Source organism: Aspergillus steynii, assembly GCF_002849105.1.
Source record: "Aspergillus steynii IBT 23096 chromosome Unknown P170scaffold_6, whole genome shotgun sequence".
In the NCBI taxonomy this organism is placed as follows: Eukaryota; Fungi; Ascomycota; class Eurotiomycetes; order Eurotiales; family Aspergillaceae; genus Aspergillus; species Aspergillus steynii.
In genome coordinates, this window is record NW_020194403.1 from 1,171,184 (window position 1) to 1,185,739 (window position 14,556).

Here is a 14,556-nt window from a genome sequence, read left to right on the forward strand (position 1 = left end):
TATCAGAATATGAGACGCTACTTCGCTCCGGCCACCGATTCCGAAAGCGATCATTCAGAATCAGACGTCTCCATGGAGATTCCCCGTCAGAGAACGTCGTACCGGAGACGCTCCGTCTCTCGTCATCGCTTCCACCCCGACCAGTTCGCCTCCGACCACTTCACCCCCGACCACAGCAATACCTATTTGAGCCCCGTGGTGCAGGACGTCCACGTCCACCGGTCCGCGTCCACCGGCGGTCGACGACGCCGCGAGCCTGAGCGTGTCAGCCAGCCCCCGGCCGTCATCGTCGACATTAAGAATGACTCCCGCAACAAGAGCTCCAACAGGAGCCGGCGTCAGCAGCACCAGCAGCACCAGGAGTTCGTCAACCCCTACGAGTCCGAAGACGAGCACGTGCTGCGAAACCACCGCCGGCCCCGCGCCAGCACCAGCAGTATCTCGCGGGAGACCTCGCCGCGACATCATCGGGACTATGACATGCTGATTGACCAGCGCATGCTCGAGCGGAACGATGCCCGACAGGACCTTGAGCTCCTGCGTCAGCAGCAGGAGATCGAGCGTCTGGAGCGAGAATTGGCGCGCAACCGTGACCCGCATCAGGAAACCCGTCTGCTGAAGGAGGAGGAAGACTGGTACGAGGATGAGATCAGCGATCGGCTACGACGACTCGAGCGATTCGAGAAGAAGCAGCGCATGGACGAGGAGCAACGGCATGCGGAGCACCGCTATAAATTGCGCAAGTTCGAGGAGGCGCAGCGACAGGCGGCAGAAGATGAGGAGGTCCAGGCGAAGCTCCGTCTGGAAAAACTGAAGGAACTCCAGCGCAAGATCGACGAGGAGGAAGAGCGCGAGCGGGTCAAAAAGGAGATTCGGGATGAGGAGGCAAGACTGCTGATCGAAAAGCAGGAGAAGCAGCGCCGAGAGGCCATGATGAAGGCGGCTGCCGTCGAAGAATGGAAGCTGAACGAGGAGCGCCGAATGATTGCCGAGCGCGAGGAGAAGATACGGCGGGATGAGGAGTTCCGAACTCGATTGAGAATGGAGTTCGGGTATACCGAGGACGAGATTGAGGACATCCTCAACAAGAAGAAGAACCCGGAGAAGGAGAAGAAGAAGAAGAACAAAGATAAGGAGAAGGAGAAAGAGAAGGAAAAAGAAAAGGAGAAGGAAAAGGATGATGATCACAGTGATCATGAGGGGAAGAAGGAGAAGGAAGTTGACCACCAACGGACCACTTGGATTAAGGTAGGATCTTCGACCTTGTCTGCCCAATACAACGTGTCTGACATCGGCTCTAGGTTCATCACAAGCATCTTCTCCCCGATACTCTGATTGCCTATCGTCTACCCTGGGACTGGGATGATGTAAGTCATGCCTAATGAACATTAACTTTCAGAACGATGCTAACTGCTCACCGACTACAGCTCGACGGCAACTACATCATCATCAAGCAATGGATCAGCGAGGACTTCCAGGAAGAACTCTTTGCTCACTCACGGCGGTTGCGCGAGGGCAAACTGGTTACCCAGAGCTCAAGCCATTTGACGGAACTGAAGGTCAACGACAAGAAGAAAGACAAGATGTTCCTTGTCCGGAAGAAGAGCCCCAGCCGCCGGGCTTGGATTTTCACTTGATTGAACGCTCGCAATGGCAGTACACGAATTTGATACCTCATTATGTTTGTTTTCGGTTTCTTTGCACATTTCATCTCAACGAATTTCTTCAACTTTTTTCTGTTCTTTTTCTTTTTCTTTTTCTTTTTTTTTTTTGTCCATCTTATACTACTGCTGATTCTGGGGTTTTGACATGTTCCAAGATGTGCTATGATCTGTTGACATTTACTTTCTTGTTATGGATTCTGATGACATGGCTTTATACGATACACAATGATAGTTATATGACGAATTTTGGTTATTCTCCACGGTATACAGCGACAGTCACATGACGGGGGTCGATCGGGAGATCCGGCGCTACGAAAATCCCATCGAACATTTGCTCCCTTCGGAGTGGCGCCCCAGACTACCAGTGCTAAAATGGGTCCAAACCAGATAGCACCAGACAGCCAATCAACACAGCATGAGGACAAGGCATCGGTTGGAACCTATTCTGCCTAGTAAATTAGGACCCGTCGTCGAAAATGAATCTAATCTCACATCTTGCCAGAGCAGATGCAAAGACAGCATAAGGCTCTACTCTCATCCGTGTCTGCCAAAATGTCCAATCCGGCGGATCTTCCCCCGGAGCTCTTCAGCGCCGTGCTGGATCTGGCTCTTCAAGACGAGTCAGATGTTCGACGCCTCTGCGGCCTCTCCCTCCTCAGTCGCCGGTGGTATACCGCAGTTCTGAGTCGAATCTACTCGGAATGGACATTCAATGGTGCCAGACAGTCGTTCATGACTCTCTGGAACTTCCTACGAACAATGCGTCGCAACCCCAACCTAGCAACCTTAGTGCGAACATTGCATATTGGCAATTGGGGATTCTTTGATCATGCCTATACTCCCTGTCATGATCTTCAGCTCCCTTCGGATGAACTTGAATTGGTGAGAAAAGCCGTCCATGATGCAGGTATCGGCCATCTAGAATCCAGTATCTTGGAAAGCTTGCCTAAGCGAGATCGTCGACCGCTGATGGCACTCCTTTTGACGTGTTTGCCGAACCTTTCAACTGTATATGCCCACGTGCCACGGTCTGATCCTGTTCTGTATGCGGTACTTGAACAGGCAAACATTCAGCAGAAAAACGGGAATCCATCGTCCGCACTTTGTCGGATCGAGGAGATGTATCTACTTCAGGAAGTGCCTGTTTTCCCGCGAATGCCAGAGCAAGATTCCGATGAAGATTCCGAATATTCCGACGAGGAGCGTCTTGATGAGGAACTAGATGTCCGTCGAAGGTCGAGTTCCCTGCGCTTCGACGGTCTATGGCCCATTTTACAGTTACCGAGCTTACGAACAATTCGTATGTATGATGTCGATACGGATAAAGTAAGCGACCTGGTAGGGCATAATGCCGGTTCTTGGACTTGATAGTATCTTCGGGCTTTCCATGCAGACTCCCCAACATTCAGGCCTTACTTAGGCTTCCCAGTGCCTTGAAAAGCTTCTCGTTCCACTGGCGAGACGACATATGGGATGAGGATGTACCCGTGATTACCAAACCCGATGTTTGGAAATGTCTATTGGCGCAAAAGTTAAGCCTTGAAATGATTGATTGCTATTGCGACGGATTTATGTCTATCAAGCGGGGTCGATTTGGTCTCTTGCGTGACTTTCCGAATCTGAAGCATGTCAGCCTTGAAGTAGAGACATTACTTGGTGGCTGCGACGACGACTTGATCCAAGTTCCCTTCCTTCCCAAAGAGACCCTGCCACCCAAGCTCGAATCATCGACACTATACGGATTCAAAAATTATGACATCACCCCAGAGTTGCCTGAGCAATTGCAGGAATTGGTCAGCTCAGATTTCCCTTGCCTGAGATCCATTGTATTGGAGAATGGGGGAAGCATTTATGGCAATGAAAGTGGGGAAATCAAAGCTTCTTACCAAGCCCTCGAACGGAAATGCAAGGAGAGCGGCGTGGAATTCCGAATCCAACAAGGCAATCAGCTTCGGCGAGGTGGGATCTGTCGAGATCTATGGGAAAAGACGCTTTTTATGCAAGACGATGGGAATGAACGCGCAGAGTGGTTTGGATTCGTGCCTAAAAGGTTCCGGGATCTTCGAGAGCTCCTTCTTCGCCCAGCAGATTCCATTGAAGAAGACGACGACGACGACCTGGATAGCAGAGATGAATGGGGGCCCTATGGCGCGAAACCAGGAAGACCAACAAGAGTGAAGGTCCACACTGTCCCATTCACAGATCATTCCGGAAAGATCGCCTACATGGTCTTTCAGAACCTTGTAGAACTCCCACTGCCTCCGCTGTTTTCCTTTGCCATTTACTTCACCCACGCCGACGCAGCCCCAGAGCATGTTGACATGACGGGCTTATACGATCAACTCACATCCGGACCTGAAATCGATGTCCGATTCGATCTATACTTTCTTCCCGGAGCCAGCCAGGAAGACTGTATGTCCCACTACTGCGGTGAAAAAGTCTCTCGGGGAAGCTACAAGGAGCAGATCCGGATGGTCCAGGGATGCAATCGCAACGAGGTCCACCCGCCCTCCCGGCACCACGGGCCAGCTGCCCGGCATGGTGTATAAATACCACGGGATGTCGCCCTACCGCGGGTTATTGTATATCTGCCCGGAGAGAAACTGGCGCGACGGCCAGCTTACCGTGGATTGTGTCTCCTTTGACCCGCGAGCGACCTCAAAGGAGCATGATCCAGTGCAAGTCCGAACCCGTCCATTGAGCAATGATAGCCCGATCTTCGACGATGACGATGACTTTCGACACAATGTTAGCCAGGAGATGTTTGAAATGGCGCATTGGAAGCGCGATGATGCTCTTGGTCCCTGGCAGAAGGCTACTAGCTGGGGCTGGTCGACCTGGTAAACACACCCGCAGTTCTGAATGTATACCAAAGGACTTTCATCGAATAGCTTAGCACAATTATCGAGAGGGTGTCATCTTACCGGCTGCATTTGCAACATATTTGCCTAAACGAAAGCATTCCGACCTTGCTCAGATCGCTGAGGTCACATGCTTGCGGATATTCATACGAGATCTGTCCATCCAGCTCCAATACTTGCTTAGAGTGACACAAGAAGTGCTTTCTCACCTCAGCCATTTATATAACTACCTGCCTCTGGTTCAGCACACTCGCAAATTACCGATTCTTCATCCCTTTCCCATCCACAACCCGCCTACCAAACTCAAACAAATACGCCTATCCTGCAAAATGGCCCACGCTGTCACTGAAGTTGCCCTCCTCACCTTCCTCCCGGACGCCGACATCGAGTCGTCTCTCTCGACCGTGGAGGCCATTTCCTCCCGGCAGGAGGGAATTGGTGAAAGGCGCTGGGGGCGAGTGGGAGATGATGAGACAACCGTCCAGTTTCTTGCGAGTATGGTTTTGCTTCTGTTTGCTTCTAGACATTTCCCTTGCTATCCGCAAGTCGTCTTTTCCTCCTTCCTGTTTTTGCTCTCCCAGACTATGAAGGAGAGGAAGAGAGACTAACGAGTCAAGTACAGACTGGGCCGATATCAGCTACCACGAGCAGTACATGTAATCCGGCGCCGACTACGCTGCCGTGAGCAAGATCCTGACGCCGATTCTTGCGGCGCCGCCTGTTGTTTTCCATGTGCATTTGGATCAAAATGTTCTGCACCGCGTTCTTGACGCGCCTATTGTTGAGGTCGTGACGTTCTATGGTACCTCCGAGGAGACTCAGTCTATACCGGGGAGGGTACTGGGTAGCTCCAGTGCTCAGGGCAGTCACTCCACGGTAGTGCACGGTCCGGTGGTGGAGCAACTTGCGAAACCTGGAGACAATGCAACGACGAGAGCTTACTTTGCGATGGCTGGGTGGGATTCGAGGAACAACCCCGGTCTGTTGGGTACGATGGAACCTGTAATTGTACGAAATGAGCTGGGGTCGGCTACGATTCAGGTGCGGTATGTTCAGTATAATCATTAACATTGAGCATTGATCATTGATTATTGATTTGATGGGTCGATGGAAAGACAGAGGGGAGATTTTCTAGCCTAGCAGGTTCTCGAATGGGAGATCGTTACTGCAGCAGGCGAGCTTCTGACTGTTTCACCGGCTCTGCTGCCGACGTTGCAGGGCCCTTCTGGAAGATTGCCGAGGCCTCTCGGATGCCGGCGAGGTGGTGATTTGGTGCATCCTGTCTGCTGGGCTGGATTTGTTTATATTCAGCCTTGCGTCTGCAGTCCTTCCTGGAGGAAATGAGGTGGACTTACAGCAGTATATGGCATCTACTCTGCGGTCTCTTCGGACGCTCAATACCTCCTACCGTACGTGCCTGTTCCTTATTTTCTTTTTCTTTTTCTCTTGTAATCTTCTTTTACTCATTTTGTCACACTATCAAATCGAGAGCTTCATAAGCTTCCACGACAGCTACGCCTACACCACACCATCATCAACGTAAGCGAAGTCTACATGGGTTGCCGGTGAATCCGCTCCACGACCGAGCCTGATCCCAAGGCTTTCCTGTTTGCCATTCGCAGCAGGCTCCAGCATGGCGCCGCGAAGGTCTCCCGTGCGGAGGCTGAGCCGCTATTCGCCAACGCCGTCAATCCCAGCTGACATGACACCGCAATATCAGTGAGCATCGTGGTGTACGGACCGTTATCCTCCAGGGGGCATGTGCGTTAGATCTGGGCTAATGGTGTGACACCTAGACTGGTCGATCATATCCAATGACAGAGAAACCTGGATCGACAGAGGCTTCTGACTGACGTTCTTCTTCCCAGACTTGCAGGGGGCGGGCTTTGGTATATCGAACGACAAAGCGCGTACCTCAACGAGGCGGATGTCCACGAGCCACGTTGGCAGTCTGTGTTCTATGGGGAGGATTATGACAGGCTAACGAGGATCAAGGGTACGTATGACGAAGACGGGATATTCTACGGACCAACCGCAGTGGGAAATGAGCGGACAGGCAGTTGTGCAGGGTTGGACAGGAAGAGAAGTAGTTAAATGGAACGAGACCGCGCTCGCTTTCTTTGTCTTCTCCAGACAAAGAATCAAAACGGATTTGAGGCCTTCTACTCCTTCTTTCTCCCGACAACCTTCGATCAATCATCCTTCACATCCCCCCTCAGCCAGGATGTCCGTCAGGCTCATCATCACCAGTTCCCGTAAGCCCGGCCTCTCGCCTGAAGCCTTCAAATTCCTCTACGAAGTGCACGTCGACCTAATCAAGCGCCTCGCCCCTGACACCTTCCCACTCTGCCATCGCCGCAGCTATCTCGCTCGTACGACCGTCTCCTCCCCTCCTGACGATGCCACCTCGCGGAATCGCAACACCCCAGCAACCGTGCTGAGAGGCGCGCAGTCTGACTTTGACTTCGATGCAACGGCGGAACTCACCTTTGTCGACCAGGCCGCGTTTGAACGTTTTGCAGCCAGGATGCAAGAGCCTCATGTGGCCGAGGAAATTGGCGCTGACGAGGAGCAGTTTCTGGAGCGGTCAACCGTTGCGATTGCGATGATTGATGGGGTGTGTGAGACAAAGAAGGATTGATAGTCCTGGGGAGGGGGATTCCAAGTATCGGCTATGAGGGATGATGATGCTCTTCATGTTAAATAAATCGTAGCCTGAGAGTGAGCTCTCCTCATCAACCTCATCTCCTTATCTACTCGTCACAATGCTCAAATCCACTCTGAAAATCACCGCATACCATCTCCACACCCTCTTCCTCTTTACTTCCAATGACATCCAAACCATGATCCTTCCCAGCATCGCCTTCGCCCTGTTCCACTCCACCCACCTCCCCAAACAGACCCTCGTTTCTCGCCTCCCCCATCTGCTCTCCTACACCTGGATCAACCTCCTCGCATTCACCATCAACAACCAGCGCCTCCCCCGCTCCATCACCGAAGACACCCTCAACAAACCATGGCGGCCGATCCCCGCAGCGCGGATCTCCGCCGCGCACGCCAGAACACTGGGCGTCCTTTCCATCCCGGTCTCGATCCTCGTGAGCATCTCCCTCAAGGGCGGAGTGACACGGAGTATCCTCCACGCCGTCATGGGCATCATCTACAACGATCTCGACGGCGGCGCCAGCCACTGGGCCATCCGGAACGCACTCAATGCCCTCGGGTTTGTGTCCGTTGCCGCAGGCACGCTGGAGGTCTCCCTCCAGGCTCCTCTCCCTCGCTCCCTGGCCCCCTGGCTGATTCTGATCGCGGTCGTCGTGGGCTCGACGGTGCATGTCCAGGATATGTACGACCAGGTGGGCGATGCGGCCGTGGGGCGTCGCACCCTTCCTCTTGTGGTGGGTGACGCCGCGGCCAGGAGGTCTATTGCGCTTACGGTGGCGTTCTGCAGTGTCGTCTGTCCGGCGTACTGGGGGGCTGGGGTCGTGGGGTTTCTGGCGCCTATTGGGGTTGGGGGCTGGGTTTGTGCTGGGACTTTGAGAGGCAGGGAGGGTGACGTGCAGAGGGATCGAATGGTGTTTCGGGTTTATAACCTCTGGTTGGTTTCGTTGTATGCGTTGCCGGTGACTGCGAGATGGTCGGGCTTTTGGTTGTGCGTGAGGGAGTATAGATAGATACGTACATACGTCGTTATTATAAAACCCATGTAGAAGGCAGCAAAAGAGACCAGGGCCGATTCTACGGACGGCGTAGGATTCCCACCACCGTGACATCTTTCGTTTCGAAATCGTCAGGCTGAGAGTGCCCTCCTCCTCCCCCGATATACAGCGAAGTACTATCATTCGCTTAAGACAGTGGGTAGGTAGGTACATGGGAGAGTCCCAGCCGTTTTGCGTAACCCAAAAGGACCTCTGGCCAACGGGGCATCGTTTCATTCTAAACGCCCTCCAGGATAAGGAACAAAGAAGCATACAGGCAGTAACGGCTTAAATGATCGCCCGAGGGCTGACTAGGCCTGGAACAACGCCCTTCGGCTCACATCCTATGAGGCGAGACAAACATCCGAGACCCCGTGGGGACTGCCATGTGTGAAACAAGGGCCTCGCCTTGCTCCTCATTTACACATACATCTGTGCTCCAGGATACGTTGCCATGATGGTTACTCCGCCGACACGGTCTAGTTGCGTCTAGGGCGGCTTGTCTCTGAGAACTCTCTCCTAGACGTTCAGCTCTCTCTTCGCATACGGTCAAGGTAATTAGGTAGGTAGGTACTACTCAGTTCTTCTGTTTTAGCACAGTACGTCTGGTCTACAAGCTGGCTATCGCTACCTGAAACAGCCGGTGCTCAACTCGTAGTAGTAGGGTTATATTCGGCTAGGGTTAGGTCGGTTGGAGTATCTTCAGTATAGGCTTTTTATACGCTCTTGAAGACTAAGCATGTATAAGACATATACATATACGTATATCTTTCTATTGAGAGGAGTCTTGTCATTAGAACCCAGATAAATCCAGTCATCCGGATATCCACTTCGCACTGGTACCTGACACTGATCTTAAAACATGTCTATGGCCATTCCTTCTTTTTTGAAACGCCACAACGAATAACTCCAACAAATGGCGCTCGAGCAAACATATAAATACAGAGAGCTTCACTGAAAAAGCCAAATAAATCAGTTCGTTATACATGGGCTTGGCTCTGCGCCGCCCAATGCTTCTCCGCCTGGAGGATCAACTCCTCATACACCGTCCACGCCAGCGCCGAGCTCAGCGCCTTCCTACCAATCCGCAGCCCCAGACCGCCGAACAAGCTACGCACCCCGTCCTCATGGACCATCAGACGCGCCGCGCGCATCATATTCCCATACTTGCCCGGCATCAGCTGCAGCCGCGTCTTCACCGCATCGAACGGGTTCGTGATCGTCGTGGCCAGTCCAGCAGCCAGTCCCCCGGAGACGAAGTTAATCGAGGACGACGACGACGAGCCCAGCGGGTTCTCGGCGCTCCCGGACCCCTGGTGCGCCAGCGCCGCTAGCCGTCGCTTCAGCTGCTCGTAGATCAGCACGTACAGACCCGCATAGGGCGCGTCGCGCGCCGCCGTGGCCCCGAACCCCGAGAACAGGCCCCGGAAGCCCTCCGTGCGCACGATGTCCCGCGCCGCCCCGTACAGGCTGCGGTACGCGTAGTAGTCCGACTCATATCGTACTTTGAGCACCGTCACCGGCATCATCACGAAGCCGGCCGCTACCCGAGCGGCGGCGCCGGTGGTGAGGTTGGCTGAGTTGGAGAGCTTGGGGAGTGCGGAGGACGAGGCGGCCGCGGCGGCGGAGGCTGTCGGTGTTTGCGCGAGTCCCTGGCGCAGCGCGTTGAGGCTGGTGAAGTATAGGGCGGAGCCGAAGCCTGTGCGTAGCGCGGATGGGAGGGTGCCGCGCCATAGCCCGCGGATGGGATTGGGGGAGGAGAGGATGGCTTTGAGGGTGGGGAGGAGAGCGGCGGTTTGCTGGGACTGCTGGACGCGGGTCTTGAGGAGGTCTGCGGGTTGGAGGAGGATGGAGGAGGTGAGGCCGGAGCAGAGGCCGGCGGCGAAATGGAAGGTGGTTTTGGAGGCTGAGCGATGGTGAGCAATTGGTTTGGAATAGGATGGGATTGGTTGGCTGTACATTTAGAGGTGGTCTTCACCTGCGGCATCTGATATGCAGCATTGTTCGCCATCGCTGGAACACCGCCCGGGTTGATCCCAGGGTTTCGAGAGCGATCAGATCAGTGCGGCGATAGAGATGGAGTGGACGGAAGAAAATAAAACCGGGCACGACGGGGCGCGGCCATATACGGAGCAAATGTCGGACAGACCGCTAGACTGGTAGCGGCGACATATCAAGCGGTCAGAGCGGAATTGGAGCAGCAGCGGAGAAGCTAAACGGATTTTCTCAAGAAAGCAACGGTGAAGTCATTCAAGTTTCGGCCCGACCGCGTGGTGCTTAGTCAGCGTGGTCCACATGATACTGACAATCTACATCAGATATAGAGGTATTAAGTCAATACTATACTCGCTAGTATGATCCTCGGGAAGAAAGCTCCCCAGAGGTCTAGTTGCCACAGTCTAGGAACAAGCAGTTAGTTCCTCGCCACATGCAGCCCTGCATAAAAGTGCATCCGGAATGCCTGCCGGCCTGAGGAATGAAATGGTAAATTACGGCGTTTTGCTCGGCGGCCGCGGAGAGCCGCAACGGACCAATCGGCGGGCAGGAAATGCACATGACGGCGGCGGATCGGCGGGCTCGTCGTAATAAATCGACGTCACCGGCAGTAAAGTTCGCGTTACTAAGAGGCTTCCAGGCAGTCGAACTCTGTCTCCAGTGGCTTTCATTCTTCTCTTCTTCTTCTCTTCTTCTTATCTGCCATGCCGTGATCCCCTCGTCTGCCTCTCTCTCTCTCCTCCGCCTCCTCCCCTCCAAACCTCCCCGCACCTACTCCCTCCGCTATTACGAGAGGTCGGCGACGTCCCACGGCCTGTCGGTGTCTCCAATGCCTGACTGGTTTGCCCCTCCCTTCATTCCATATCCGCCTGCGAAGGCTGGATATTGGAGTCCCGTTACCTCGACTCTGAATTGGTGCGAAGAGGTGTGTACCGTGTCCAAGTTCCTGTTCCCGTTGACATCGTCATGCTCATGCGAACCCCCAACCCCAACAGGACTACTATGCCACCATCTACTCCGCCGAGATCATCAACACCCTCACCAACCTCCTGTTCATGTGGCTCGGCGTGAAGGGGTTTCTCAGCTGTCGCCGTCATGGTCACGATTCGATCTTCAAGGTCGCCTACGCCGGCTATCTGCTTGTCGGAACCGGGAGTTTTCTATTCCACTCGACTTTAAAATGCAAGTTTGTTCTCGGGCATGAAGGAACGGTTGAAACAACCCGAGCCAGTCGCTGACGTATCATATCATCGCGACAGATCCCATGCAGCTGGTCGATGAGCTGTCCATGATCTACACCACCTGCCTGATGTGCTATGCCTCCTTCTCCTACTCGCGACCGAACCCGATTCGAGTCATCTTGGCGATCTCCCTCGCCGCGCTGGCCGTCTTCATCACCCTCTACTACCACTACCTCCAGGACCCCGTTTTTCACCAGAATGCCTACGCCCTTCTGACGACCGTGGTGGTTCTCCGCAGCATGTATACCATGGAGGTGACGTTGCGCCCGAAATGGCGGCACACCACCGAGGAGGACCGACTGGCGCGCCAACGACAGGGTCTCCCCGTCCCAAGCAAGGAGCATCAGCATTACGAGAATGTGCGGGACACCAAGATCCTGAAGACCATGTGGTTCATGGTGGTTTACGGCCTGAGCTTGTTCCTGGGCGGGTTTCTCATCTGGAATCTGGACAACCACTTCTGTTCGGAGATCCGCGGATGGCGCCGGGTAGTGGGTCTTCCGTGGGGTGTTTTCCTGGAGGGTCATGGCTGGTGGTACGTTTCGGCCTTGTTTTTTAGATTGCGCTTCCGTTCAATCCCCGGAGTATACGCTAACGGACGCTTTCTCATGTTCCAGGCACGTCATGACCGGTATCGGTGCTTATCTTTACATCATCTGGGGAATCTGGCTGCGCCACTGTCTCAACGAGCGGCAAGAAGAGTTCTACCTTTGGTGGCCTCGTTTCTGGAACTTCCCTGAAATCATCCGGGCCGGTCCTCGGGCAAAGACTGAGAATGGCGCCGTCAAGAAATCTAACTGATCTTGGTTTCTCCAGAATTATACCCCTTTTCTTGTTCTATTATTTTTATCTTTATTTTTGGTTTCGGTTCGAGAGAATCGCGGGCCAGGAGCCCCCGACTGTTGGGACGCGGTTGGCGTGGATTTGATGATTGCCAACGTACCTATAGACGTCGACTCTGGTAGGACTAGATTCTATTGCTTAGCGAAGAGAAACGAAGATGAAAAGAAGGTTATAAGTACTGTATAGTAGTTGTAGTGAATATTATATGTGAATATTATATAGTCCCGTTCCATCCGTCTATCAGCGGTTCTTTTCTTTTCAAGGACGTTCTTCGCAGGCGGCATTTATAATTTCGACTTGGAATCATCGACGGGCTTCTTGCGTCGCACCGGTGCCGGTACGTGCTCTTTCCAGCGCGCATCAATCGTCTGCTTCTCAATCTTCGACTTCCGACTCCATTGCGCACGGAAGGCCTCGTCCTCCTCCCGCCACCTCTGCATCTCCTTCCCCAGCCACTCGCTCGCCGCCTCACCGCATTCCACCGGCGCCTCCTGCGCCAGCAGATGGCCAAACTGCTTGAACAAGATGTCACGCACACGACCCACGGCCGCGCCGCCACTTCCGCCCAGTCCCGTGCCGGTATGCGTCATCTTGTCGGCGATCATATCGGGCAGCGACATCTCCGACTTTCCGCCGAAGAGATACAACACGCTGGGACGCAGATGCGGCAGCTCGGAAAACACACGCGACGGCTCCGGTCGGTAGAATGGGAACGAGCCGAAATGGTCGGTGTTGAGATCCGGATGCGTGACCCGGTTGACGGGGACGTCTTTGCCCGGCGGTCCGTCGTAGTTGGGCCGCGAGAAGGTGAACACTTCTTGGTGGAGGGGCGTCGTGAGCGTGACGGGTCGGGTGTCGGCGGCGTTTGCGGTCGCTGCCTCGCTGTCGCCGGGGTAGATGGCTGTGGGGAGGTCGCGGAGACCGGATTGGATCCAGCGTTCCAGAACGCGCGGGTCCCATGCTTGGTAGAAGGGGTTGCGTTGGTAGCTGTCGGCGGCGGCCTTGCGGGACGGCCAGATGTCTCGTCGGTAGGTGGAGAGTTGGGTGGTTTTGGCGATGACGACGTTCTGGCGCACGATTTCGAGGGGGTCGAGCTGGGTGGTTTCTCGTTGGATGACGGGGTCTAGGAGGACTAGGGTGTGGATGAGACGGGGGTGCATGAGAGACACGCGTGCGCTGTCATGGCGGGAAAGAGCATTTCATATCAGCGAATTGATTCGGGGGCCATGTCTGAGGAAAAGGAGAGGACTGACAGATGTGCGCCGCCCATGCTGTGGCCGATTCCGACGATGGGACGCGGCATCTCTTTGCGTTTGAGATTGACCAGGTGCAGAAGGTCTCGGGGGTGATCGAACCAGCTAGCTATTTGTCGCCAATCTGTCAGCTCTCGGGCGAAGGACCCCAGAAGGACAGGACACCTACGGTCGTTCCCTAGGCGGTCCTCGTTGATCACACTGCTTTGGCCCTGATGCGCCACATCGGCCATCCAGATACTTCGGATGCGGAACCCGTGTGCCTTGGACCGAGCATGGATTTCCTCCCACAGCGGTTCGTAGAGTTCCTGGGCCCTTGCGATCAGCCATTATGCGACAGGCAGCGCTGGCGTCGTCATCGTACCTTGGGAAAACCGTTTGCATGCGCCGCCAGAATCGTCACGTCGCCCGGCTGAGGGTTCGGGTTGTCCAGAGGAATGTACTGTTTCACGGCCAGCTGCAGCTCGTCCTCCTGTTCGTTGGCTGTCGCTGCGGGATATTCCCGGATGTGCTGGCAGGGAACAACATGGTCGACGATGCGAAAGGGTCCCAAGGAGGCCGACGGCGCCGAAGACATGTCGTCTAGTATATATAGGGGTGTATAGAGAAATATATAGAGAGAGAAAGAAAGACCAACAAGGTTGTAACGGTGAGGGCGACTATCCCGTCATCCTGGCATGGGAGAGTTTAAGAGGCGGACTCCCCGGTGGTTCGCGGTGTTGGTTTGCCGTGATCTGCGACGAGCCGAGGATCTCGCGCTGGTGAGAAAATGGCCGACACTGCCGACGCCTTGCGTGGACTAAGTGTCATTAGCCCGTGGACAAGTGGGTACGTTCTTTTTAACATCGCTGGGGAAAGAGGATTTCTTACACTGGCGCGATGCAGAGTAAGTATATGTGCTGGTAGGACTCGGCAGATGGAGGAGAAAGACATGCCGGCTCTTTGGTCCATTTCCCCGTAATGACTCTGTAGTTTACAATAAATAGAGTTAATAATAATAA

At 54.3% G+C, this 14,556-nt stretch overlaps 7 protein-coding genes across 7 annotated transcripts; 5 read left to right on the forward strand and 2 right to left on the reverse strand.

Annotated features, from left to right (window-relative positions):
- Positions 1-9: 9 nt before the first annotated feature.
- P170DRAFT_363521 (uncharacterized protein) lies at positions 10-1,637 on the forward strand (the record flags this gene model as incomplete). The annotated part of the gene is made up of 3 exons (XM_024844579.1): positions 10-1,248; positions 1,302-1,367; positions 1,428-1,637. The coding sequence occupies 3 exons, from the start codon at positions 10-12 to the stop codon at positions 1,635-1,637; spliced, it is 1,515 nt and encodes a 504-aa protein (XP_024702035.1).
- A 579-nt stretch (positions 1,638-2,216) lies between these two features.
- P170DRAFT_428027 (uncharacterized protein) lies at positions 2,217-4,508 on the forward strand (the record flags this gene model as incomplete). The annotated part of the gene is made up of 3 exons (XM_024847820.1): positions 2,217-2,990; positions 3,074-4,076; positions 4,117-4,508. 3 exons carry the CDS (start codon positions 2,217-2,219, stop codon positions 4,506-4,508), a joined length of 2,169 nt encoding a protein of 722 aa, XP_024702036.1.
- A 346-nt stretch (positions 4,509-4,854) lies between these two features.
- Positions 4,855-6,226, forward strand: P170DRAFT_477606 (uncharacterized protein; the record flags this gene model as incomplete). Its single annotated transcript, XM_024853488.1, has 6 exons — positions 4,855-5,020; positions 5,148-5,181; positions 5,212-5,571; positions 5,744-5,934; positions 6,015-6,064; positions 6,125-6,226. 6 exons carry the CDS (start codon positions 4,855-4,857, stop codon positions 6,224-6,226), a joined length of 903 nt encoding a protein of 300 aa, XP_024702037.1.
- Positions 6,227-6,278: 52 nt separating this feature from the next.
- Positions 6,279-7,245, forward strand: P170DRAFT_221269 (EthD domain-containing protein). The gene has a single exon (XM_024842860.1). The coding sequence runs from the start codon at positions 6,528-6,530 to the stop codon at positions 7,164-7,166; it is 639 nt and encodes a 212-aa protein (XP_024702038.1). The 5' UTR covers positions 6,279-6,527; the 3' UTR covers positions 7,167-7,245.
- A 1,755-nt stretch (positions 7,246-9,000) lies between these two features.
- Positions 9,001-10,502, reverse strand: P170DRAFT_511422 (putative mitochondrial carrier protein). Its single transcript, XM_024854890.1, has 2 exons — positions 10,183-10,502; positions 9,001-10,129 (listed from the first exon to the last, which is right to left on the reverse strand). Exons 1-2 carry the CDS (start codon positions 10,232-10,234, stop codon positions 9,204-9,206), a joined length of 978 nt encoding a protein of 325 aa, XP_024702039.1. The 5' UTR covers positions 10,235-10,502; the 3' UTR covers positions 9,001-9,203.
- Positions 10,503-10,864: 362 nt separating this feature from the next.
- Positions 10,865-12,491, forward strand: P170DRAFT_387618 (ceramidase). Its single transcript, XM_024845811.1, has 4 exons — positions 10,865-11,143; positions 11,214-11,400; positions 11,478-11,994; positions 12,077-12,491. Exons 1-4 carry the CDS (start codon positions 11,048-11,050, stop codon positions 12,258-12,260), a joined length of 984 nt encoding a protein of 327 aa, XP_024702040.1. The 5' UTR covers positions 10,865-11,047; the 3' UTR covers positions 12,261-12,491.
- Positions 12,483-14,498, reverse strand: P170DRAFT_387621 (putative toxin biosynthesis protein). Its single transcript, XM_024845812.1, has 5 exons — positions 14,426-14,498; positions 13,920-14,354; positions 13,725-13,863; positions 13,556-13,664; positions 12,483-13,478 (listed from the first exon to the last, which is right to left on the reverse strand). The coding sequence occupies exons 2-5, from the start codon at positions 14,130-14,132 to the stop codon at positions 12,587-12,589; spliced, it is 1,353 nt and encodes a 450-aa protein (XP_024702041.1). The 5' UTR covers positions 14,133-14,354; positions 14,426-14,498; the 3' UTR covers positions 12,483-12,586.
- Between the last annotated feature and the right edge of the window lie 58 nt (positions 14,499-14,556).

Coding starts and splice junctions, on each gene's coding strand:
- P170DRAFT_221269 (XM_024842860.1), top strand. CDS start 6,528: ATGACGAAGACGGGATATTCTACGGACCAACCGCAGTGGGAAATGAGC.
- P170DRAFT_511422 (XM_024854890.1), bottom strand. CDS start 10,234: ATGGCGAACAATGCTGCATATCAGATGCCGCAGGTGAAGACCACCTCT. Junction 10,130..10,182: donor GGTGAAGACCACCTCTAAAT/GTACAGCCAACC, acceptor ACCATCGCTCAG/CCTCCAAAACCACCTTCCAT.
- P170DRAFT_387618 (XM_024845811.1), top strand. CDS start 11,048: ATGCCTGACTGGTTTGCCCCTCCCTTCATTCCATATCCGCCTGCGAAG. Junction 11,144..11,213: donor CTCTGAATTGGTGCGAAGAG/GTGTGTACCGTG, acceptor CAACCCCAACAG/GACTACTATGCCACCATCTA. Junction 11,995..12,076: donor CTGGAGGGTCATGGCTGGTG/GTACGTTTCGGC, acceptor CTCATGTTCCAG/GCACGTCATGACCGGTATCG.
- P170DRAFT_387621 (XM_024845812.1), bottom strand. CDS start 14,132: ATGTCTTCGGCGCCGTCGGCCTCCTTGGGACCCTTTCGCATCGTCGAC. Junction 13,864..13,919: donor ATGCAAACGGTTTTCCCAAG/GTACGATGACGA, acceptor GCAAGGGCCCAG/GAACTCTACGAACCGCTGTG. Junction 13,665..13,724: donor GGACCGCCTAGGGAACGACC/GTAGGTGTCCTG, acceptor GGCGACAAATAG/CTAGCTGGTTCGATCACCCC.